This window comes from Scatophagus argus, chromosome 19 (assembly GCF_020382885.2).
Source record: "Scatophagus argus isolate fScaArg1 chromosome 19, fScaArg1.pri, whole genome shotgun sequence".
NCBI lineage: Eukaryota > Metazoa > Chordata > Actinopteri > Scatophagidae > Scatophagus > Scatophagus argus.
In genome coordinates, this window is record NC_058511.1 from 18,266,532 (window position 1) to 18,292,736 (window position 26,205).

Genomic DNA, 26,205 nt, shown 5'->3' on the forward strand with positions numbered 1-26,205 from the left:
CCCTCTCTCTCTCTGTCTCTCTGTCTCTCTCCATCTCCCAGTCTCTCTCTCTCTCTCTCTCTCTCTCTCTCTCCCTCTGTGTCTCTCTCCTCTCTCTGTCTCCCTATCTCTCTCCCTCCCTCCCTCTCTCTCTCTCTCCCTCTGTGTCTCTCTCCTCTCTCTGTCTCTGTCTCCCTCCCTCTCTCTCTCTATGTCTCTCTCTCTCTCTCTTTCTCTTTCTGTCTCTTTATCTCTCCCTGTCTCCCTCCCTCCCTCCCTCTCTCTCTCTCTCCCCCTCTGTGTCTCTCTCCTCTCTCTGTCTCTGTCTCCCTCCCTCTCTCTCTCTCTCTGTCTCTCTCCATCTCCCAGTCTCTCTCTTTCTCTGTCTCTCTTGCTCTCTCTCTCTCTCTCTCTCTCTCTCTCTCTCTCTCTCTCTCTCCCTCTGTGTCTCTCTCCTCTCTCTATCTCTCTCCCTCCCTCCCTCTCTCTCTCTCTCTCTAAGTAAGCTCTGCTCATCTCATTTGATATTCTTATACAAACTGCTCTCACAGCAGCTTAGTTTTCCCACAGGGATTGGTGCAGTTAATAAAAAAACCCCTCACATACAGTAAATGGAAGTTGGCTTGAAGTCGTTTTCACATGCATGCAGACACTCCACTTGCATGGTTTCCCTCCACTGCAGTCTCACACATGCACCAGCACTTCTGCTGCTGCCTGTTGCTGACATCTAGTGACCAAATCGGGACCTGCAGGCACAATTTGAATTGAATGCCTACGGGAAAACCTCCCTTTATTAGCCAAACTTCAAGATCATTGACACTGCATATAATAATTTTACATTAAACAAACAAACAAACCACAAATGAGAGTTTTTACCTTAAAGCTTTGATTTTCTAAGATCTTCTGTGAGATGCTATAGCAGCAGTGCCCGGCCAAGGGAGGCTTTTTGCCACAGGCAGTCCTCAACTCAATGTGTGTGTTTTTAATGTGCCCAAATTTTAGCAAAGCTGGCTGTGGTTGCATAACAGCATGGCTACTGTGCCTAAGCGCATTTATTATATAATGACATGTCTTATATAATAACAACAGCAACTGTCCCTGGGTCGGGGGGGGATCAAGAAAGGGCCAACACTTATTTACTAAATTACTTATTCTGCTTGTCTTTGTCTTTTTTTTTCCTCCTCATCTATGCCTTTATCATCTCTCACCAGTCTTATCCTACACTCTTTTTGTAGGATTTGACAATAGACACAACAGGCATATTGTGAATTTATTTCCTCTCCTCTCCTCTCCAGGCAGCTTCAGGAGCTGCAGAAGCAGAAGGATATGGAGCGTGAGCGTCAAGACAGAGAACGTCAGGAGCGTGAACGCCTGGAGCGGGAGATGCTGGAGCGTGAGCGTCAGGAACGGGAACGTCAGGAGAGGGAGGCGCAGGCGGAGAGGGAGCGGCTGGAGCGGGAGCGCCAGGAGCAGCAGGAGCGCGCCGAGCGTGAGCTGATGGAGAGAGAGAAGGCGGAGAGAGAGCGGATCGAGAAGGAGCAGCAGGAGCAGTTGGACAGAGAGCAGCAGGACTGGGAGAGAGGGAGACGCATCTCCAACGCCGGTGAGTGATGTGCTTTGGCTTCCCGCTTACACACACACACACACACTTGCAAGATATGCACACATTTGTTAATTTAAAATGACTTCCAATTTAGACTACTCACTGCTCTGATGGATCGAGCAATACAGGTTGTCTTCAGTCTTTCTTAGGCTTGTTGGGCATAGAACAGAAGAACGGTAGCTTCACTGGTGTACAACTTTGCAAAGACAGACTGCACACTGCATGGATGTGTTGGGTAACAGTGAATATTGAATACCTGAGTGAGGAGCTTTTTTTATGAATTTCTCTCCAAACTAACTTTTTGAATGGAGCTAGTTTCTTGTATTAATATTGTGTAAAAACCGTGATGCTGAAGTTTGGACTGAGAATGAATTTCAGTGGATTACAGTTCCATGCTACATCCTAACTACATACAGTATACATTTCACTCTAAATCAAGTGTCTTAGTATTGTGGTTATGAGGTTAGCATTCAAAATCCAAAAATCCAAATCTTAACTTTTTGACACCAATGGGAAGTGCTGCAATACGTGTTCTAGTGCAGTGTCAGTCAAACTGTGACTGCCAATTAAATTTCTCAAACATCAAAATATTTTTTAAGGATGAGAGAGTTAATTTATTTTTTCTGCTGTTTTCCTGCTAACCAATATTTGCTTTACATTTTGCAGCTGAAAGCACCTCTTCCTTCTCCTTTGTGCATTGCAGTTATTGTAGAATAGTGTACATCAGCAATACAGTCACAGACCAAGTGATATTCTGCTACGCAGGATTACTGTACTGTAATATACCATAATAAGTTGACATAAGATAATATCTGCGCTAAGTTCAGTATTATTTAATAATGTATTTGGATTGGACTGGCCTTGGACTTGACTAGGATCAGCAGTGGACTTGAATTGGACTCTAGGAACTTGTCACTGGACTGAACTGACTTGAAGTTTGGTGACTCGACTACAGCACTGGTATGTAGTATTAAGTTAGGCCACAGGAGTCACCTGGGGCAGCAAGCTGAAATTAAACTTGGTGAAAAAATTGTGTTGCCATATCAGCTGAAACTTGTCTATTGTGTAGTAAAGCTCCTGTACAGAAGTTGTATTGGTTTCAGGAAGGTGCTGCTGACATGAACCTGACATTCAGTCTAGTGAAACTTGAAAATGCTTCCAATACAGAGAGCTCTTCTCTACCTGTCCAAAAAGGCCTAGAGATGCAGGACTTGAAGTACGAAAGGTGGATACCTGACTGGAGAGCAGCTTTCTGCGTCTTTTGCATTTCCCACTCAGGGTTGGTAGTGTGAGTGTTAGTGCTAAGCTACAGTATGGCCCACACTCTGCTCAACTGCCCATAGGCTGGAGAGGTGCTATGAACAGATTGCGAAGGCATTTGAGCATGATGTAAATGAATGTGTGAGTCTGTGCACGTGACTTTAGGGGTGAGTGGTTTTTTTGTTTTTTGGGGGTTTTTTTTCTTATTTTTTTGGAAATAGCACCAACAGCCCCAACACCAGCAAAAATCAAATGTAGATGTAATGGTGGTGTGCAGAACACAACTATGAAAGAAAATAAGATAATAACTGTGTCCTACTAATTCTTCTTCAATAATTATATTCTTGTCAGCGAACGTAAAATATCTGAAGCTGAGAGCATTAAAAACTCATTTTGAATGATATTTCATGTGCACTCACAGCTCAGCTCAGTCTCAGTCAGGTTTAAATATGGGTGAAATATTATGACACACTTAAATTCAGCAGCAGCTGCAATGAACAGGAGCCACAGGTGGAACACACACAGAATTTAAATTAGAGTTGTAATGGATTAGGCTCTGTGTGATAGGAAAGGAAAATCTGTTACATTTAAGGAATGGATCAGTAGGGAAGGCAGTGTTGTGTGACACGCTTCAGTGCCATGCTCAGCCTATTAGCATGCATGCATAAACACACACACACAACACAGTTCAGTGGTATTGCTCAAAGGTTAAAAATACATCGTCCGAGAGAATTCTGGTGAGATCCTGAGGGATGAATGTGTGTGTTTGTGTGTGCATGTAAATGCCCCAGGAAACATGTCAAACGCAATAACAGACAAGAAACATGCACACCGGGTCACACGGGAATGCAGGAGCACACACACACACACGTGTTCTGTGTGAGTCTGTTGAATTAGATGTGAGCTTGTGTGTTAAGTTATACAGTAACACTGAGGTCAACGAAGAGTCTGATACTAATGCGTGGTGGTTTGAAGTGTCTGTGACTGTGAGATCTATGCTCTGTCACTGTCTTCTTAATCACAAAATGGACAGACAAAATGTTCCTAGAGCAGCTGTCAAGATCGGTCTCACTCATTTTCCTGAGCCAACTCTTCATTTCCAATATTATGATGCATCTCATATTTTCCACTATAGGGTGAAAACAAAATTAAGTTTGACAAAATGAATTTAGTCTTTTTCTTCTTCCAATATATTACACAGGTTTTGTAAGTTTGACAAATTGTGTGATAATGTGCTGAATTTTTGCACATTAAATAGATAATCACTTATGATGCAGCATAGATTCTGTTAAATGCGTGAAGTTGCTTTCCGCCAACAGTGAAATGTTATGAAGGTGCATCAGTAAGTACTTCACTTTATGTACACACGTGTAACTTCTGATACTGCATGAACTATTATTGCATACTATGAGTCCTTACTACAGTTGGTTGTTGAGGTGTGTGTAGGTGAGTATAGGTGGTCATAGTCTGCCTTATACAGTAAGCCCCAGCAATCAACATTAAGACCCTTGTATAATTAAGTAGAATATAATTCATTACAAGCTTTCAGACTGTTGACATAATGCATCAGAACGCATCAGTGGTGTATTTATAAGAGTGCTCACAAAGCATTATGAAGACATCATAAAACACAATGAATTCCCACTTAATGCACAATGTATGTGCTCTACTAAGCTTTCTCTGTTGGTGCTTCAGCTGGCTGAAAATGACTTTATTAAAATTTTTAATTAGAACCCATGCTCAGGATGGCTAAATACACTGAATAAGTTTAAGTGAGAGTAAAGAAGTGATCTGTTGGACATGTTTTTTTTCCCAAATATTTCTTGCATCTCCTGTTTTTGCGCACACTCACTCTCCAGTTCTGCACAGATATGTGTGTCTAAAACTTCGCCATTGTTCTTCTGCATTGTTTTAGAGCTTGTTTAAATGTGCATTCTGTGTTTTCATAGTATACGTTATGGATATTAATTGGTGACATCCAGGCGTATATTTTTTTCTTTTTAGATTTTTGAAACTTGCATTTTTATTTGAGGTGGTCTCCTGGAGGTACTTTCCTTTTTTGCAGCTACTGCCTTTTTATGTTGACGTTGTCCCTTAAGTCCTGTTGGTTTGGGAGAGAGGTGTTGGCTGCAGTATGGATTTGACATCTTCTCATGTGTGCGTGTGCGATTAATATTCTTGCGTGCACGTGTCCAGCTCTCCGTGTAATCAGTGTGTTCTGATGGTGTGTTGATTATTGCAGAATGGCAGAGCAAAGCTGCTGCCTCTCAGTCACATGACCCGCCCAGAGCAACAGAAGATTGGAGAGAGGGGGAGATAATCAAAGGGGGGGGGGGGGGGGGGTTGGTAGAATGATAAAGAAGGATGGAAAAGGTCAGAGGAAGGGGGAGAAGAAGAGAATGATGGAGATGAGGAAGTATGTTGTAGTGAAAGAGTTGGCAGATACAGAGATGAAGAAGTTATGCATGAAGGAAATATCTGGGATAATATAAAAGACTTGTAAGAGACAGAAACAACATGTGTAGTGGAGTGGAAATCGGAATGAGCATTGATTCCACTTAGAGGAACATACATGTAGCATGAGTTGTCAGAGCATTCGGTCGAGAGAAGCAAAAACAAGTCACACAGATGAAGAGGAGATGGAAAAAAGTCAGGGAGTCTTATGAATCCATCAGTTTATCTGTCTTGTGACTGCTGTGAATTCCGGTACAGTTCTGCAGTCTGTCTCCCTCTCTCTCTCTTTTTCTCTGTGAGTCTGACCCAGCACAGTCGGGTCAAGGTGGAGTGAAACTGGTATGATTATGCATGCATTGGGATGTGTAGATTTAAAACATGTCTGCAAGTTGGTGTGTGACTTAGGTTTCCTTTGCAAGAAAGGAAAATGTGTAGACATGTTATGCTAGAGCAAGAATAATTCAAATCCAGTCACAAGAACGAGGACTCCAGAAAGGTGTAAAATCACATCACTTCCAAGGGGAAGTGGAGCAGAAGGTGAGCAGAGGATTAACAACTTTACACCATCCCCGCACACACAGAAAGCATATGGCAGCTCCATATAACGCAATCCAGGCTACGCTAAGCGCTAGAGTAGCACATAAACACAATCAAGGTAATTAGACAGAGAGGGCTCGACGCTAACGAAAGAGGTTTAGGACAAAATCACCACGTTTCAATGATATGAGGCAGTAAGTCCTCCCACTCACTCCCTGTAAACCCATTAAAAAGACAATAGAACAACAGAAAGATGTTATTAAATAGCATTAAGATCTGTAAAGCAGAGATGTGGGGGGGAACATAACTGCAAGAGAAATCAGTGCCACAAGACAGAAAGTGTTTAGATTGTAAGAATTAAAACTAACAACAACACTACCAACAAAACCAAACACTGCTTCACCTATACATCCTATAAGGAGATGACTCGGGTAACACGAGAGTCTGACTCTAACCAGCCTCAACACTACCTGCTGTACTGGAAATGTACATTAACGGATCAAACAATGACATTAAACAAGACAACAGTAATGGTTCACTGTAGGACAAACTGGAGAGATGGATCTGTTGTTGGCTAGAGGGTTTCATCTGCACCGTCACCAAGAACACCATTCTCCCTGAACCTTAACCCAAGGCTCCAGGAACACATTTCATCATGCCAAGTATCCTGTAGGAAGGACCTGCACCAAGAACCTTGGCTAGAAATCTCCACAAGCAAGACATCAGATTTTCACACCATTATACTAAACTAAAAATAGCACTTTGAATGTGAAAAAACGTTTGGTCGAAGACATCAGGCAGATACGTACACGCTCAGATTCATTTACTTGCAGGTTGTTTTTATTTTTAAATGGGAATTTGGTTTCAGAATGAAATCTAAAAATCCGAATCTAAATTTGTTCCGAGCTTATTACATTTTGAAAAGGTGTTATGTTAACTGGTGCATGTTGGGTAAAAGAGGTAAAATTCCTTATATGACTTGATGTCCCTGTGCACATTGAACGGGCTTGATGATGTTTGTGATGAGTTGCATCTACTTGGTTACTCTTCTTCGGCTGTGTTACACAGCAAACTCTCCCTCCCCTGACTCTTCCTCCTCAGTCCATTTGTTTTCCGATATTCTCTTGTAAACAAGACTGTGAAAGCTTTGTGTCTCTGGCTCTGTCCTCACTGCTAACACATGTCCACTAACATAGTAGCATCACTACAGCCCAAGAAAATACACAGAACCTGGAATAAAACTTTGGTTTAGCTCTGTGCTGGTTGTTCCTGCTTCATCTGGCCCCTTCTCTTTTTTCCTCCCTCCCTTCTTCCTTCTCTCTTTCCTGACCTGCTGTCTTTCCCTCCTGTGTGCATGATGGCTACTTCCTTTCGGCCTTTTTTCCTTCCTTCCTTACGGTGCTCCCTCCCTTCTGTCGTGTCTTGTCCTTGGTTTGTCCATTTGCGTGGCGTGCGTTTAGCCTTCGAAAGCACTTTGTACACTCCCACGCCTCAGGAGTACAGCAGGACGTCCTCCACACCCGTATCTCCATCCACCCCCACTTACCCAGCACCCGGCACACCATTGCCCTCATCCACCACTCCCCCAACCCCACCTCTAAGGCATTCGGCCTCCCGATTTGCCACCTCACTTGGTTCTGCCTTCCATCCGGTCCTGCCTCACTACGCCACAGTACCGAGGCGACAGCAGGCCTTTCCTCAAGCCCCGGCTCCTCCTCCTGCTCCAGCCCCTGCCCCGATCCCACCTCCGCCACCCAAGTCTGTGGTGTGGTCAGCGTGCAGCTTCACTCCCTTGCCCCCCTCACCCCCTGTCATGATAAGCAGCCCCCCAGGGAAGGCTACTGGCCCACGGCCGCTCATCCCCATCGCAGCACCTTCGCCTCTCACCCAGAAGCCCCCCTCACCGGCCCCCAATGGCCCACCCATGTTCCCTGCACCTTCTCCTGTGACCATCCCACACAGCCACACACCTATCGGAATCGCATGCCCCACTCCGCCTCCCCCACCTACCACGCCCCCTCTGCCCTCCCCCATAACTCCCCTTCCGTCCTCCTCCGTCTCGTCTCCCCCCTCCTCATCCCAGGCTCCTGGTGTGCCCTCTCCCTCCACAGCACCCCCTGCTGCTGCAGCTGCTGCCGCCACCTCTGCCTCCGCTGAGCACCTCTCCCTTCCTGTGGGCCTGGGTCTGTCGGGGCCAGGGGAGCCAGACACAGCCACAGGCCCAGAGTCCCACCCACCTCAGTGGGGCTCCACCTGTCAACCCCAGCCCCAGGGTAAGGCCTTCAGTCCAGATTCTTGTCTCTCTTTTTCATTGCCTCTCTCCCCTCTGCCTTTCACTGCTCGTTGACTTACACACTAACAGGGGGGGCTGGTGAACACTGTTGGGTCTGTTACCTTGCATCTGAACTGTAAGTGAGTCAAATAATACATGCTGAGGCAGGAGAGGCAGCTGCTGTGTTGACCACTGTGGGATCTTCTGTTGTAGTAGTCTCTGCTGTCTAACTTCCTTGTCCGTCTCATAAACTGCATGTATGTCCATGTGCTTATAGCTTAAAAGTCTTGGTTGGCTGATTGTTCATTGGAAGTATGTCTGGTCCTTGAGTGTGGCATGTGCGTCTATTTAATAGTAATCTGTTTTTATATGGATACAGATCACTGACTGAAGTCTGCACACAACCACTGCCTTTTCCATCTCTTGGTCATTTTTTGTTGATCCATTTCTCAACCAGTTCAGAAATGTTCAGAAGTTCAGAATTTTTTCTCTTTTACCTTTGTGTTCACTTTGCCATTTGATTTTTCCCCATCATGTGACTCTTCACTGTGTGTCCTCTGGTCAGTGTGCAGTCAGTCAAACTCAATGTGAGCCCCCTCCCTGTATCTAATCTTACAGCAGGATGTGCTCTGTGAATCCCAAGGGTTCAACTTAGTTGTTGTACAATATTGTAATTGCTTTCCCACCTCAGCTTTCATTCACTAAAATGTAAATAGATCTGACATTTGCATTTCAGTTTGAATTTTAAGAGCAAGGAGGACATCAAGCATTTCTCCTTGTTTTTCATTTGATTCAAATGAAATTTAAGTCATTTGATTTACGTCATTTCGATTTATTACGTCACCAAATATGGAAACATTTCACATGAATTATTTACTTTATTAGCTCAGTTTATCATGCTAGAAATTCACTTGTCATGGCAGCTGATTTCCATGCAAAGGCAGCAGAGCTGCACTGACCTTTATCTGCTCGTATTTCTTTTATTAGCCACAGGAGGTGTTCTAATGACCTTCGACCTCACATATCATCACACTGGAATTGAAGTGACTGCTGGTTTGATATTGATCACAGTGCAGCATGTTCACATTCCAGCATAGATTACTGATCATGGGTTTAAGCCTGCCAGGAGAACTGGGGGTAACATCATTATTATGCTCATCAGAGTCAAAGTAAACGTCTTTATGGGTGAAAAAAAACAAACAAAACTAGTTCATATTTGTTAGATTTCAGATGTGATCATATTGTGTCAGCCAATGAGTTAGAACATGGTTCTTATGTAGGCAGATGGCCTACAGTCCTTAGTTATTTGTCTTCTGGTCATTATGTATCACTTTGATTGTGTCATTATGAGTGTGTGTGCCACTGCGCCACAAGTGTGTCTCACTGTGTCTTCTTTTGTCTCCTTTATTGGAATGTATACCTCCCAGACGGAATTATCATGAATTATTAAGAATTAATGGCATACGTCTAACTATCCATCCTGTCCCTCCTGCTCACTAATGCTGCATGCTGACAAAATAAGATTTGCTGTGATGTGATGTGGCATGCTGCTGTATGTAGTCCATGTTTCATTTGAAAATGACATCCATCATCATTGCACTACAATTTCAAGGTGCAATCTGTTGATGTGACTTGTAGGACACTTCACACACTTCACATTTGCGTTCTAATTTTAATTTTTATCAGATTTGTGGAATACTGCAATAATGCAGTGATGTATGATAAAAGTGTGTTTGACACGGAGGGTGTAGCTAGAGAAATATCAAACACTGATTCTCCTCCAAACCAGTGAGACCAGCCTATGCCGGGGTTAATTCTGCATCTATACTGAAAGTTAGACAGCTGCTTTCATAGTCAAATTAATCCTGATCCAGTGTACAAGAAGTTCCCTCAGTGCAGATTTACAGTGATGTGTCATTTGAGACACATGGTGAAATGTTTTGAGGCTGCAACACAATCATCAGATTTTTGCTCTCTATTGCTTTCTTAAAAATGCCAGTTTGAACTTAATTGTCCAACCCTGTGTCGTTGCCTATCCCCCATCCTACGCCCCTCCCCCTTATATGTCTGCCCCCCCAGACATGGTGCAGTCCCCAGGGTTGACCACTCCAACCCCTCCCCCACCTCCACCCCTGCCACCCGGCTCCACTGTGACCTCCGCTGCCGCCACCCCAGCAGCCACCCCCACCACCCCAGCCGGCCACCCTCCCCCACCTCCACCTCCTCCACTCCCTCCTACACTGACTCAAGGCGGGACCCCCCCTCCTCCACCAGGTCCACCTCCTCCTCCTGGAGCCCCACCCCCTCCCCCGGCACCTCCCCTTCCCGCTGGACTGTTCTCTCCCGTGGAGGACCGCCCCGTCTCAGGTCTGGCCGCTGCCCTCGCCGGAGCCAAGCTGCGTAAAGTGCCAAGGGTGAGCACTTGATTGGTTATTTGATCAATGTCTGTACTCGAACAGCTCTTTGTATCTGTACCATTCAAGTTATAATACATAACAGCAATCTGAAGATGATTAGCTGCATCACTCACACACAGTTTTGTTAGTTGTTGTGTCCCTTCTGTGAATACTGTGTGTGTGTGTTACACACACATAGCCCACACACATTATAATTACACAGAATCGCTGTCACTGAAACATTCATGCACACACTCCACGTTCACGCATGATCTCACACACACAGTCACCATCTGTCACATCTCATCTCAGACTCGGGGGAGGTTTGCGTGTACTGCTAACAGCCTCCCTACAAAGCACTGTTTGTCTACTTGCATGTGTAACATGACAAAATACAGAAATCAACTTTAAATTTGACAGAAGAAATAAAAGAAATGTGTGGCTTTTTTTGATATAAAAATGAACAAAGAATTAAGAAAAGATCTGACCAAGAAAAATTGTGACTGTGTAAAACATAAATATAGAATGTGATCATGTGCTAATCCTTTTTGACATACACTCAGTCAAATAGTAAAAAAAAATATGTTTAATGTTTGACCTCATCAACTTCATTGATTTTTGTAAACATAGGGTTATGCTGAATTTGATTCCAGCAACTCATTTCAAACAAGTAGGGACAGGAACTCTCCACAGGTGAACAGGTTCATTGCTAACAGGTGACAGTGTCATGATCACATGTGAAAGGAGCATCCTCAGAAGACTCAATCGTTCACAAGCAAAGATGGAGTGAGGTTCACCACTTTGTCAAACGCATGATTGTGTAAAGAATATTACTCCAGGGGCTCAGGAACACTTTGTAAAAGTGCTGTCAGTAGTCAGAGTTAGTTTGCAAATGATTGCATTGTTTTCTTTATTTACATTTTTCACAGTATTCCAACTTGAATGGAATCAGGGTCTATTGCTCGCAAAATAGGGTTAATCCTTCCCTCTGGTTGTAAAGTACTCTTAACAGTAATTTATTTTTCACAAGAGATGTTCTTCTTATCCCTTCAGAGTGACGATGCAGGGGCAACTCTGGCAGCAGCCATGTTGGGGGTGGGAGGGGCCGCGGGGGCCAAATCGGAAGCGAGAGGCAACGGCCCTCTGCCCGGAGGAGGAGGACTTATGGAGGAGATGAGCGCTTTGTTGGCCAGGAGGTACAGGCACATCACATGTTATTGTTAGCTTTAGTTTATCTAAAGCTAGGCACACGTACTTACTGTTTCTGATGAGTTATAGATATTGTTTCGTGCATTTTCAAAATTTGAAATTGAAATACCGCTATGTGCTGAAATCAGAATCGGAATACTTTATTGATCCCTGGGGGAAATTGGGTGAAGGGATGGCCGCTGTTCATACTGAGCAGAACGGCTAAGTAATGCCTATACGTGACACGTATATCTGCATTAAAGGCTTTACTCAAAAGCTTGAGTTCGAACTTATATTGAAAAGTTGTTATTCTTCAACATGTATCTGTACCCGGGGTCTCTTTCTTACAGGAGAAGAATTGCAGAGAAGGGCTCATCACCTGAACCAGACCAGAGATCAGTAAGTATCACTGGAGCCGCTCTGTCTTCGTTCATCTCTGTGATATCTACACGTTGTTTGATTTAGGTCCAAAATATCATTACTTAGCACTGACAGCACAATAACTCCTCTGTGTGATAACACACAGGGCTCCTCAGTGAGTCCAGACGGCTACTACATTCACTACATTCCTATTTGTAATGAGTCTTCAGTCACTCAGTGCTTTATCTGTGTCATCACTACTCTCGTATACCATAATGTCTCAAATACTTCACTGAACTGCAAAGAAGCTTGTTATCAGCCTCTATGATGTATAAGTGTATTTCATCATATTAAGTAATTTTTCTGTTTGACGGAGTAAAAAGCAGCTCTGCATTAAAAGGAGCTCTAAAGGCATAAAAGAGGTTTTTCCCCAATGGAAACTCAATCAGTTTTGTATTGTTTAGGTTGTCACAAACCACCTGTGCACTAAATGCATTAGTAGCATTTACACAGTGATTTACACCTCCGTAAAAAGAAAGGAAATGCAGACAAGTGGGTGGTGTTATTCTGGATGTTATTTACCCATTTATCATTTCACAGAATTGTATACTTTTGCATGTTTTTTTGTTCTCTGGTGGTTTAAGTGAAAATGAAAACACAGTCAAAATGTGGCTGAGTCTAGCCCCTATAATCACCCTCTAAGTGTAACCCATTTTTGACCTTTGAACCTTGTGTGTGTGTGTGTGTCTAACAGGAGGAGGGTGAGATCAACACAACTCCTAAAATGTCAGCCTGTAGCACACCAGGTGAGTGTCCGAGGACAACCAACAGTCACAGTATGCATCTTCCTAACACAGGCGACGAGGATCCAAGCATTAATCTAGTTACATTTTCCCCCCGGTTTGATGCTCTGGAATCACAGCAAAATCTGCTATTTTATTCCTGAAATTTCACTTTTTTTTTTCTAAAGAGTACTCTAAAGAATAGCTGGTTTTCATGTTTCTCCTGTGTTGTTTTCGTTCTCCAGACATGCCCAGGAAGCCATGGGAGAGAACAAACACCATGAACGGTAGCAAATCTCCAGTTATCGGAAGGTACAGTATCTCCCCACTTACTTACACTTTATGTATTTATGGTGTATTGAAGCAATTGCATCTTACAGCACATTAGATATCCTAAAATAAGTACAGAAGTCTAATCTCCCAAAGTATATTTTACATCATTATTTGTGTTTATTGTCTATCTTAATGCTAGCAGCGATGCTACTAAACTTTGACAGTAAAAGAGACCATATTAAGGTTGGCTTTAGCATGATGTGTTGCTGGAGCCGTTCAGTACTAGCTAACATCACTAAGGCTTATGTCGCCTTCGTGTGCGAGTTGAGGTGTGTGAATGAGCAACAACAGCTTAGTGTCAAACTTAGCTAAGCAGTTATCGAAGCTACTGTTTTTTCTGGATGTTGTCAGCCTTTCATTGATTGGATGAAAGCGTCACCACGACATGTGCATTTTAACTTTAGGAGATGTTAACTTTTAGGCGCTGTTAACATCTAGGTGGATATATCTCTCCAAGGACATAATTACACCATTAGCTCAGCAAGGTTTTTGCCTCTCACAAACTACAGATTTGCTTAATATAGTAGAGATTGCTCTTCATACGTCTAAAGACATGTCTGTAGCGCTAATTCTCTACGTCAGTTAACGGTTTTCATTCCTGAGTAAATGCATAACTAGAATACACTCACAATTACAAGTGAACAGAAGTTGAGTAAATGCAGTCAGGGATATGTTGCCAAATAGTTGCTGATAACACTTCCAGGTCACACTGTAGTGATTAAGTGAGACCACTAAAAGATAGTTACTGTGAGTGTAAATAGTTCTAAAGGTTACAATAAAAGAAGTCTGAAAATCAAGCTCAGTGTGTCATGAACATCACGTAGCCAAGGACATACACAGATAGATGCTGCGCTGTAATTTGTAAAGTCAGTGTCTCTGCTGCTCACACAGAAGAGAGTCTCCGTGGAGAAATCCCATGGGAGCAGATTACTCCAACAGGTAGAGAGAAAAAGCCCTGGACAGTCTGAAAAATCCTTTTCTTTAAAATGATTTCCTTTTTTCCATTGAGGTTTGCTGTGCTGGACGTGTTTTGGTTGGAGAAGGGTTATTTTTAAATGCTTGTATTAGACATTTGGAAGGAATCCTGTGTTGTCTTTGTATTCTTTCCCACATTTGCCAGCCTGCAGGGGCCAGCTCTGTGTTATCTGAAGCAGTCATTGTCTGTATGACAGATTCCTTTTGTAATCTAGTCTTTGTTTTTGCATGCTGCTCTGCCCGCTGCCCTCCAAACTCTTTCCTTTTTTTTTTTTTCCTTTAAAACAAGGAAATCCATATTCGCACGTCACACACTGTGCACCCACCCTATCATACACGCAGACACAAAAATGAGTGTCCGCCCAGCACAGAGTAGACTTGGCACAGTATTATCATTGTAGAGCCAGAGCAGATCCAGCAGGCGCTCACAGATAAGGCCCTGCTGTGCGTTAAAGTATATGTGTGTGCGCGCATATGGACGAGAAAGACGACCAGATGGGCGTTTTTGATTCCAGCTTATTAAAAGTGACTTTGATATGTGAGAGCTGAGCACACTTGTTAGACTTGTTAGACCTTGTCAGCTCGCATCCCTGCACGTTTTTAGAGTATTTTACAATTGAAAAAAAAAGTTACAGTCAAAAGCGATCATGGCATGCCAAACTGTGATTAAAATTTTGAAAGAAAACGTAATATAACTAATATAATATAGCTTAATATACATAAACTTTTGCATACACAAAACAGTAGCAGTAACAGCAACAACTGCTCTACATACATTATCTTTACACACAAAAGTGAAACTAAAGACTTTATTTCCGTGTTCCGGTATACAGTATTTCCAACCCATAGCTATTAAATGACTCGCTGCCAACCTCATTTCCTTTTCTTTCACTTCTCTTCCTGTCACACTTCCTTTTTTGAAAGTGACTGGCTGCTGTGTGAGTTTTTCCTCAGGATAGTGCTCACACAGAATTAGGAGCTCTCTCAGTGTAGCTGCACCTACAAACTCTCCTTCCTTAATTACTGGCATCCTCCTGGCTTATCGCCTTTCCTCAGATGCCCGAGAAGGAAAAATGCTGCTATTAGGTGTCAAGTTTCATTTTTCAAAGATGTGGATTGAAAAGAATGTTGTTTCTAGATGTTCTGTATTGAGGAACATTAGAAATAAATGACTGTACATACTGACTCTTTTGTGACATGTGTGAGAGGACTAAAATCTTTTACTTACTAAGTTTCATGGGTTGCTGACACCTCTTTGTCTGTGTGTGTGTTTATGTGTGTTTTCACGTGCATGTCTAGCTGAGTGCTCTCCTCAGGGGGTTGTGCGCATGCTATTACCAGGATTTGGTTCCTAACCACAGTTTTAGCAGCATCCCCTTCATGTGCACATTCTGAATTAAATGATTCTGCTTTAAAGATATATAAATTCAACAGGGTTTACCATCAGATGCCACAGCAACAATTAATCATGATGAGGAAGGAGCTTTCTTATGTGTGCTGATGGTTGCTTTTCCCATTAAGGGATTCCAGGAGAAATTGTGAAAACATATGGCTTTACATTAGACGGTACACTGACTTGAAGCGAAGAGTCGCCAGGCTGTGAAATCCAGACGGTGATTTCGGTCAGGATGAGATTGGACGCCATCTCCTTTGTTAGCAAAATGACCAAAATATATCCCCTTGTTAACCTGACATCCATCTCCATCCCTCCTCGGTCACTAATAGGCAGACCACACTCTGGATCTGGGCCCAAATGCTGACTTATAACTGATAAATCATTGAGAATTAATACATTCTTGACAAAGCATTTGTATTTTCACTGGCGCAGCTTCTCATAGCGCTGGCGCTCTGGGAAACTCACAGACCAATTGCATAGATTGTAAATCATCTCACATGATGCTACTGAGCCAATCAAATCTGTGCATTCCATGTCCCAGGTCAGCGAGTGCGATAGATACACACGGGGGGAGAGACGAGACGGGACGAGGGACAGTAGTAGAGGAAATCAAAGAAAAGGGGGGGTTGTCCCTCCTGTTAAAAATTGATAAATACCATTAAGTACCAACTAATTGTTAATAATACCTCTGCACATTCTTACTAGATGCAAAGGTTATGTCATATTAATCACACTTAATTGTTTTCAACAGTCCAGGGAAAGTCTGAAGGTGATAAGGTCTGATGTTGTGGTTTGATCTTTCTAAATCCAAAACATGTATTTATTTTCCATACATGATAGTAATGTAGTAACGTGTTCTTTGAGCGTCCAAGTTTTCCACCTCATTCCTGGCTTTTTTTTTTTAAAAAACTCTTTTCCACTGAGTTCATCTTCTGCTCTTTGTCTCTCATCACAGACCTAAATCCACTCCTACTCCTACTGCGTCCTTAAGTGCCAACGGTGTGCCAACAGAAACGGTCGACTATGACAGATTGAAACAGGTAGGTGAACATCTGGATTATTGTTTCCCAAATTTGAAGGTGAATTCGTATTTTCTCACTGTACATCAATCATCAATCTAATCCTGGCTGGTTGATTGTCATAACTGCACGTCATTCATTTGTAAAGAGTGTTTACCAACCACTGATGTAGTCTGATATGTTCATGTCAATACAATAAAGTTTTCTGGTTTCTCCTCAGAAACTTCACATTGTTACCGATTACGCATTTTGAGTGTAGACTCCTCAGCACGTACCACATTTGATTAATGAGAGCCACAGATAACTCTCATCTGATAAACAACTTGGCCTGAAGCATAACATTTGTTTGTTTTATGCTACGCAAACCACTGAAATTGGGGGTAAATACCAAAATCATATAAGGTCTACATGAAATGTGTGACTTTGTATTTGACCAACATACCAAAGCTGTTTTAAGTAATGGCCTGTATATTGAATGTATATTGAATGGTGTTAATGATGGGATGAATCATGCCTTGTTTGGTCTTGTTTATCTCAGCTTCTACTGACACAGGGATTTTAATGGGTCTCTTTGTTTTGTAACTACTTTTGCAGCTCTGTTAGTAGTATAACAGTGTGGGTGTGTGCAGTGAGCCGTCCTGTTATGAGGCAGCTCCTCCCTCTGACCTCTGTGAATGAGCCTGTTAGATAAGTAGAGTGTCTCTTTGAGACCTGCCTATCTGTCACTACAACTGCTCACAGCAGTTGTATGTACTGTACTCGCTGTTATTATCACTCTCTCATTCAGTGGGAGGCAAAGCCTCATGACATTAATGTACTCACATTCACACTCTTCTGTGTCACTTTACATCTTACTGTCATTAAGCTAGTCTTCAGGCCTAATCTCACAGGGATTATCTTACAGAGACAGAGAATCTCCCTTTGGCAGCTCCTCTATCCAACTAAATCCAGAGGCCAAAAGAAATTCTTGTTAGCATCTCCTCTTCATGTCATGTGACCATCTCCTCTCTGAGGTCTGACATTCATGACGCATGTGTCGAAAGGTGACTTACTTTTTTGTGCTTTTTTTTTTCTTTAGGATATTCTGGATGAGATGAGGAAGGAGCTGTCAAAGCTAAAAGAAGAGCTCATTGATGGTAATTATAATCCAAATTATAATTCTAATCTGACCTAACCTGTGCTCTGTATTCACACATCCTACAGCAAGACCAGCTGGTGTCAGGTGTCTCTCAGCATCAAACCAAACCAAAGGCTAACCAAAAGTTAGCCTTTCTGTTGTCTTTTTTCCCCTTTGTTTTCCTTCCTTCCTCCTACTGTTTTGTTTAGAACTTACATTTTCAGGGTTCAGTTTGTTATATTTGAACCTGAAATGCAGGCAGGAGATAAAAAGTGAAAAGACATACATACTCTGCTTTCAAAACATACACGAATTAATATGTTGGTGTCAATGGCCTTGTATTCTTACTACTCGTGTCTTATTGCAGCTATAGTTTGAGCTTAATAAGCTGCAGCAGTATTGTTGCTGCAGCAAAGGTCCTACAAACAAACTCCCTGAGAGTCTTCAGCAGCTGTAGTTTTACTGGTCCAACCGTTGGATGCCAGTGCCAATGGTTTTACAAATGTGAACCATTTTTATGACACCTTTAGGCACCAAATTTCAGTTCATGTCTTGCGTGACTACATCCACTGCTGTTAAAAAGTTTTCAAAATATTGTTGGTTTTGTTGGAGTGTTTCTAATGTTCTCAACTGATGGTGCTATTGTGCTGCATTGAAGTTTGCTCATTTGTTGGTGGAGGAACTTCAGATAGATGATGCTCTGGGGAGAAATCATGTGCTTTTTTGATGTTATTGTTGGCTCTGTCTCTTCTCTTGCTTGATCCTGCTGCCAGAGCAATTTAGTATTAAAACAAGTAGTGCTTAGAGTATTTTTGACATGGGATTGTTATCAGCATTGTTGACCTGATGGTGTGATCACAGTCTTACCATATTGGCCACTGCAGCATGACATCAGGTTACATTCCTCCGAAAGTTAATTTTCTTTCAACTTTTGCTACAGGGTTGCATTTCTAATGAGCAGCACACTACAACCACTCAATATGAATGGCCGCAATGCCTGATTTGGTCTGAATGCAGCCTTATACTTAAAGGAAAGGAATATGAGCCAGGCTGGATTACAGACTGGGCAAAGTGGGCAAAGGGTGCAGTATCAGTATGTAGCAATTTGATTAACTCAACTGACCTAATATGGTCCATGTGCTTAATTAAACTCAAGAACATGTGGGCCCAAGTTGAGCCCCCAAGGTCACTTAGTCGTTTGCCCCACGACTGAGGCAAATATTCAAACTGCTGAATATGAGGAATGACTTAAAATGTCGTTCTGGTTTATTTCAGCAAGGGTCTTAATACTGTACTACCCAAAGTAATTGCTGAGATCTGGCAACATGACAAAAAGTCCGGTAGGGCAGCAAATACAAGATTATCTAAACCTTATTTGGAGGTTGGACTGAAAGCAGTGAGAGCACCCAAAATGTCCAAAATAGACCTGTCGCTGCACAGGAAGAATGTGTCTTGGTAAACCTTGATGGATGTTTGCAACAGCAAACAGCAGTATCACCCGTATCTCAGCACTTATCAGCCTTATTATTAATGATAAACCTTATGACCAAAACTGTAGAAAATGTTGTAAGTTGTAATAAACCAGAACAGTCCTTGAGGAGGTCAACAGTGCTGTGATCATAATGAACATCAGAAACTAATTTGCCTGCCATTATTTAAACCTCAGCATCTGTGGGGAAAAAAACAACTGCTCATTGTGACGCCTTCTGTTTCTCACAGTATCATGCATCATTATCCAGCTGCATGCCACTTCACGGTTTTCCCAGGCATCTTTTAACTTCTGTTTTGGTATGCTGATATCAATCAAATATTGCTGAAACAGCCCTCTGAAGAAGTAGGGCTGACCTCCACGAGCCCCCTAAAGTAAAGCCGATCTCAAGATAGACATAACTCAATGAGTCTTTCTTTTTGTGTCCTCAGCAATAAGGGAGGAGCTGGGCAAGTCCAGCACGGCATAGAGGATCTAGACTTCCTCGTCACAACATCCACATCCATGTGACCCGAAAGACAACCACAGTCAATTTAAGACATGACAACACAACAGCGGAAAATGAAATCAACAACATGGCTGAGACGGAGATGATGACAATAATCGTATTAATACTGAGAGAGGACGATATTTTGGGGCGGAGCAGCATCGAACAGAACAACAGTGGATGCGGTGGTGGTGGGAGGCTTGTGACTCTGAGAATCTATGACGGCTGGCTTTCCTGCTGCCTCCCCGCCGCGCCCCACCCCCACCTCCCACTGAGGGCATCGCATCCTGAAGGACAGTGCACGGTCTGATTAGAGAAGCAAATGTCTTTATGCAAAGATGATCTCTCTCCCTCTATCTATCTATCTATCTCTTCCTCTTTCTCTCTCTCTCTTTGTCCTATGATAACAAGAAAAAACACACAAAAAACAAGAGTGAACTCTTCGATGATACTGTATTAACCATCGGTGCATAAGCAAACAGCAGCGTTGACGCTAAGAGTCAGAACTCTTGTGATTAACTATCAGAAGTTTTATGAAGAGAGTTTGGAGAGAGGAAAAAGGTAGGGATGGAAAATAAAACCTTTTTTCCCATAATGCCATAGGGGTAGCGTGCATGTGTGAGTGTGTGTGAGTGTGTGTGGGGGAGTATATGTGTGTATGGGGGAGTGACAGACTCTGGTGACCACCACTGCAGGACACTGTAAAGCTTGTCTTCCTCAAATACTATTTTAACCAGAATATGTACAAAAGAAGGGGAAAAAAAAAACGTTATTTAGAAAAAAGTATCTATCGACCATGTCTGTTTCAGTGTAGATCTATGACCATATCAAGTAGCTCAATAATCCAACCTTTACACAGGATGCTCTCTCGTCTGTTTCTGTCTGTGGGATCATAGACGTGTTGTTCCCCTGCTGAGGTGAGCGCTCTGCGGAGACGTCTCGCTGTCATTTCTGTGTTCATACCGTTGAGTGGCAGGTGGGCGACACACAGGGGGATAGCTGCCTGTCATTGTAGCTCTTTACCAAACTTTATCTGTCAACAGAAAGTGCTGATTTGTTCGTTGACCACGGCCAGACGTGTAGATAGAAGTGACTTTCCTTTTGTTATCTTTAGATTTGAAGACTCTCTCTCCTCCTTTTCTCTCCCAGTGTCTGTCACTTTTGTCACATTTAAGGTACTCTGTTCGGTGCATGTATGGTTGTTTTCTTTATACGGTGAGGGTCACAAGTCTGCCACGAAATTGAATTAACTGTCACAAGTTTTATTACAAGCAATAAGTGTAGCATCTATTTTAAGGCCCAGTCCCACCACCACTCAAACTTCTGTCAGTGTCTGTCTGTCCTTTTTGGCCCTCCTGAGAGCCTGTTGGACACTGTTACTGTGTGACTCGTTGCAGATTTTCTGACTGAAGGCTGACATGAAAGAATATCAGAGCAACACTGTAAGACATGATTTTGTGGAACAGCAACATTTCTCAATCACAGTTCTCTCTCTCTCTTTTTCTATAAAATCCCAGGATACTGTATCTTCAGCCACATTGGAGCTGAGCCTTTGTTTTTTATTTTACTCCATCTATGAAGTGAAACTCTGTGCACAGGACAACCCAGATGTGTAAGAGATGGTGTCCATATGAGGACATGAACGTGCCATTTACTATTTACATTTACTACCAGTGCTTAGTGATGACATGTTTTGTTTTTTTGTTTTTTTTGTCTTTTTCTTCCTGCCACTGTCAAATCCTTAAAATGAGAAACTGTGTTTTCCCTGACATACATACATAGGGGAACTTCCACTCTGTTCTGAGTTTGTTTCACTGAAAGCTCAAAGTACAATCAAAATGAGAGGGATGTGTTTGAAGCCGGGAGACTGACGTTCTATATAAAGATACTGTAGCTGTTGCTCCAAGGCCACATGTCAGAATAACAGATTAAAGTCCACGTTACCATTCTGTTCTCTAGTTGTGTAAAAGACGTGTAATCACACAGCCACCCACAGCGGGGTCCGCAGGAAAAGCTTGGCACTTGAAAACAACCTTTTGTCTTTTCAAATGATTCCAGTGTGCATCCTAAACATGTTGGAAAATGAAGTCCCTCCCTTTCCGCTGACCCCCATGGGACCTTATTTTGGAGAGTGGAGAGACTTTGCCTCTGTTTTGCATTTACATTGCAAATTTCTTCATTCTTCATTGTGACATTTATTAAAGTGAGAATTAACAAGACAATACAGCACTTCATGCTTAATGTCAGAGTTCTGGCTTTGTTGCAGCAGTAACTGCATTTGTAACACTTGCACTTCCATGAAGTTGCTAGCCTTGCAGTTTTGATGAAACAATGGTCAGAATCGAATCGAGAATCAGACAGAGGCTGAATATACCCTGACTTTTAGTCCTACAATTCCCACGTTGCAACTCCATAGCATCTTTTCATTAGTCGCTTCCAAACTTTCAAACTGTACCAATTTGTAATCATAGACTTTGGTTAAAAAGATAATCCTTGTGCTCTCGCTATAACAACATCAGTGTTACCTTGTCAACAAAGCTTCACCAGAACACCAGAAGGTCACGCAACAGTTTTTGCAGAATGAGTAGTACCTCTCGTGACAGAAACTGATTCTTGTGTACGAAATGGGTGGAGTGCCCCTTTAACTCATGATTAGTTCAACCAGCTAAGGACTTCTCGTCATGCCTTGCTTTTGCCTGTGGATCCTAGTGAAAGGTTTGTGAATTGGTGGCTGTTGGATGTCGTACTATTCTATTCAAGGGCTTGGATGTCGTAGCTGAACTGAGTTTCTCTCATTTTCTTTTGATTGAGTGAAATTTAATAAAAAATACTAAGATGAGGATGTAATTCTAGTGTGGACATATAGATGCCAATTGTTTGGTTTGAGTGTGGACAGGAGTTCTCAGAATTCTTTTTTTTTTCCTTTCAGATTTCAGGTTTGTTTCAGATATCAAGTTGTATCTTCTCATCCATGTTCTGTCAATGGAGACACCCACCAAGAGGCTCCGTGTACTTAGTGTTTACACAGTATCAATTGCACTTTAAGACAAAGACCGACAGAGCAATCCAACATCCTCTGACAGCAGTTTGCTTAGAGCCTCTGTTGCCAACAGTGTGGCTAACTCACCAAAGGATTCAACTTGACAGTCTCCTGCTAAACATAATCACTCTCAACAAAGTCGCCTTTCTTATTTTTGTATCATTTTGTCAAGGGATCTAAAAAAAAAAAGACAAAGTGTCCATCTCCGTATTGAGTCCTTTTGGATGTGATGGCAGGTGAAATGTTTCGATTGAGAATCTCTTTGTGGAGCTATGTGATTTGTGCCTTGTTCCGAAGTTGCATTTAATATGTCAAGGATATAAAGATGACTAGTAATAATATCTAGGGACTGTCATTATGATACATGCAGTTGTTATTTTGCTTGTCTTTTTTTCCATCATGATCACGTTGATTTGAAAGGAGAGTTTAATGACCTTTACCGAGATCTTCTTTGTTTGCTTTTATACATAAATGTGGTTTATTTCCTACACTTGTGAGGTTTTTACAGCTCAGAAGTACAATCAAACCTTTGAGACATGAGGCCTATAAGGGTTGAAAGATGATTTTTGAATTTTTTTTTTTTTTTTCTGAACCTAAAGCCGTGTTTGGAAGTCCAGATGAGTCTGGCTACTGTGTTCTGTGTTCCCTCATCCCATTTAAATGTCACACCGCTTGTGTTCAGCAGCTTAGCTTTCTTCACATGCTTGGAATTCTGTTTTGTCCCTGCTGTGAGGTCTGCTCCATGTTAATGTCAGATTGCTGATGGAAACATTTACCCATTTATCTTTGTCCGTAAACCCAGTTTTCTGCTGAGGGAACTGAAAGAATTGTGAATTTTGAGGAATATTTGCAGAGGTTTGGTTAAAGCAAGTTTCATGGGTGGGTTTCCAGACTTATTCTTTTATCATCTGCATTGTACCATACTGTTCTCTTCTCAAGTTAATTAGTCTTTTCTTACATGCTAACATAATGTTTTGTTTGAGCAAATTAAATAAAAATTGCAATACAAGACTGAGGTCGTGTCTTTTTAAATGAGGTTGACTGTTATGAACATGGAACGATTGAAAGGTTTCATTTACTGACAACTGACTCAGTCCCACAGGGGTACCTTATGTAAAAAAAAATTGAACATAAGCCACAATAAGCTTCTGGTCACACCAGACCAAGTACGCCTGCAGTGACAAAATTCCTGAATGTGTTGAACTGAGCAAGAGTGAGTTTCATTGTCAATTCAACTTCAAGATTGTGTTATTTCTTCTTTAAAACATTTTGGTGTGGATAAAGACCTGTGGTGTTGCCCACATCTGTCACTGCACCACGTCAGCCTCTCTGTGAAAGCCCAGTACCTGTGACAGTATGTCTCACTATTCTACATTCATGCCCAATGAAGGCGAACAGGAAGAGGAAGGCTAACTGAAAAAGAGAGTGTAAAGAAGCCTGCCTGATGTGCACACTTTTCTACAGTTCTTCCTTCTTGTGCTGCTGTGTGAAATCAATGCAGAACTCAGAGCTCAAGACCAAGATTTGAACCTACAGTACTGCAAGTTGTGATGTGCACTTACAGACCCATACGCTGGCTTTCTACAGGTGTCTTTATAGTCTTTCAGGAGCAGCCAGTGTATGTATGAAAATAAATATTTTGGATTTGTGGATATGGTCATTTGCAAGCAGAATTAAAGTGACGTTAAATTGAATTAAAGTTGTAGAAAGCAAAAAGCAGATTCTCTTTAATACAACATAGTATTTGACTTTATGTGTTCAGTTCTGAATTTTGTAATATTTTGGGTAATACTTTCAACCTAAATAACCCAGTACCAAGTAGTATCAAAACTTCTCCAGTCAATCGATACCTGCATGTGATCGTTTTTGTACTCTGATCTCACTTTTTGCTTGTAGCCAATTACAATTACAGCAAGCGTTTCAATTTAATGGGACTTGATTGTCCCAGGGTGGCGCAGTGGTTCACTGGTTAGCACTGTCAAGTGGGTTCCAGATTTGAATCCCAGTGTGGGTCCTTCTGTGTGGAGTTTGCATGTTCTCTCTGTGCCTGCGTGGGTTTTCTTCAGGTACTCCGGCTTCCTCCCACAATACCAAAAACATGCACATCGGCTTAACTGGCTACTCTACATTGCCCCTAGATGTGAGTGTGTGCATGTGTGGTTGTCTTTGTGTGTCAGCCCTGCGATTGACTGGCGACCAGTCCAAGGTGTACCCCACCTCTCATCCGTAGTCAGCTGGGATAGGCTTCCCCTGCGACCCTGACGGATAAGCGGTATAGAAAATGGATGGATGGATGTATGGATGACTGGCCCACTAATGCAGTAGGTAGAACCCATACAGTCTGTAGTATGGTGATGTTGAGCATGGTGTGTTTGACAGGTGATGAATTTGAAAACTTTCTAAATGCTTCTGTAAAAACTGTTTGGATAAGGAGGAGTAGAGGTGGCATTATACTGAACTGAATGCCTCCAAATCACAGACCCTCTGCACTTTATTGGTTGTCTGTGCGACTTCAGTTTACAACACATACAACAACGCTTCCTGTGGGCGGTGCATAGAGGTCTGGTGATGCATCTGCACTTCATTTGAGGTTTTGTTTGTCTTGCAGCCATAAAGTCGATGTGCTGTGGTGAAAAGCTGCACTAAAACAGGAAGATAGACTGAGCTGCAGGGAGACAGATGCGCAAAGTGAGACTACCTTCATGCTGTAACTGGATTGGAGAGTTTGAAATTTCAAAATCAGTTTTGTTTCTCTCGTGTCTGTTAGGTGAGCAGCAGCAGTGCGTAATGTGTCACAACAGTCAGGTCTGCCATAAGCATGAACTTTTGCAAATAAGACACGGCAAACAGCTGTTATTGACTCTAATTCAGTCAAACGTCACGTCTGAGCAACTTGCTTTGGCTCACTTGTTGGATGTGGTTTGATGCGATAACTTTCACCTAATGGTGTACTTTCTGACAGAGATGCTACAGTAGCTATGAGATATGATAACCATTTTAATGAATCCAAAATAATTAAGTGCAGTTAGCTTATTGTCACAGATGAAAGGAAATGGGGCAACTTACTTAAACTGAATCTTTTTATTCTGATTGTCACCATAATTTTTTGAGGGGAGACCCAATGAAAGTTTTTAAAATGATTCTAATGATGCAGAGCCTTGACTTATTTACTGACTTTTTTAGCTTTGAGAGCTTTATATAGATATTTATATTTTTAGTGTTAAATATATTGGATGCGTTTCCTACATTATCCTATTACTTAGCTGAGATGACTTCATGATTTCAAGTATGCTGTTGCCTGCTGAGGCAGCTGCCTGAGGGTGAGGGACACTAACAGACTCAATAGAATCATTAAGAATTCTGATTCTGAAATGTTTTTATGAATGTATGATAAGTTTTGCATGAATCTGACCACTGTGAAGTGCAAATGCAGTTTATGACACTACCGATCAGACCAGCAAAAGCACAGAATATGCAAATTACAATGACAACATCTCTGATAATGTAGATTATAAAAT

The 26,205-nt window shown here is 42.2% G+C and overlaps 1 protein-coding gene across 7 annotated transcripts in view; it reads left to right on the forward strand.

Annotated features, from left to right (window-relative positions):
* enah (ENAH actin regulator) overlaps window positions 1-23,698 on the forward strand; it is a 108,198-nt gene extending 84,500 nt beyond the window's left edge. For 3 of the 7 annotated variants that reach the window (XM_046373746.1, XM_046373745.1, XM_046373744.1), the window contains exons 5-15: window positions 1,275-1,582; window positions 7,945-8,106; window positions 10,185-10,519; window positions 11,555-11,697; window positions 12,040-12,088; window positions 12,804-12,855; window positions 13,077-13,143; window positions 14,056-14,103; window positions 16,491-16,575; window positions 17,633-17,690; window positions 19,592-23,698. In XM_046373746.1, coding sequence (XP_046229702.1) covers window positions 1,275-1,582; window positions 7,945-8,106; window positions 10,185-10,519; window positions 11,555-11,697; window positions 12,040-12,088; window positions 12,804-12,855; window positions 13,077-13,143; window positions 14,056-14,103; window positions 16,491-16,575; window positions 17,633-17,690; window positions 19,592-19,629 — 1,345 coding nt within the window. In that variant the 3' untranslated portion in view covers window positions 19,630-23,698. Of the gene's footprint in view, window positions 1-1,274; window positions 1,583-7,293; window positions 8,107-10,184; window positions 10,520-11,554; window positions 11,698-12,039; window positions 12,089-12,803; window positions 12,856-13,076; window positions 13,144-14,055; window positions 14,104-16,490; window positions 16,576-17,632; window positions 17,691-19,591 lie in introns of all 7 variants that reach the window. The other 4 variants (XM_046373742.1, XM_046373743.1, XM_046373747.1 and 1 more) reach the window with 4 other exon arrangements.
* Window positions 23,699-26,205: the final 2,507 nt, after the last annotated feature.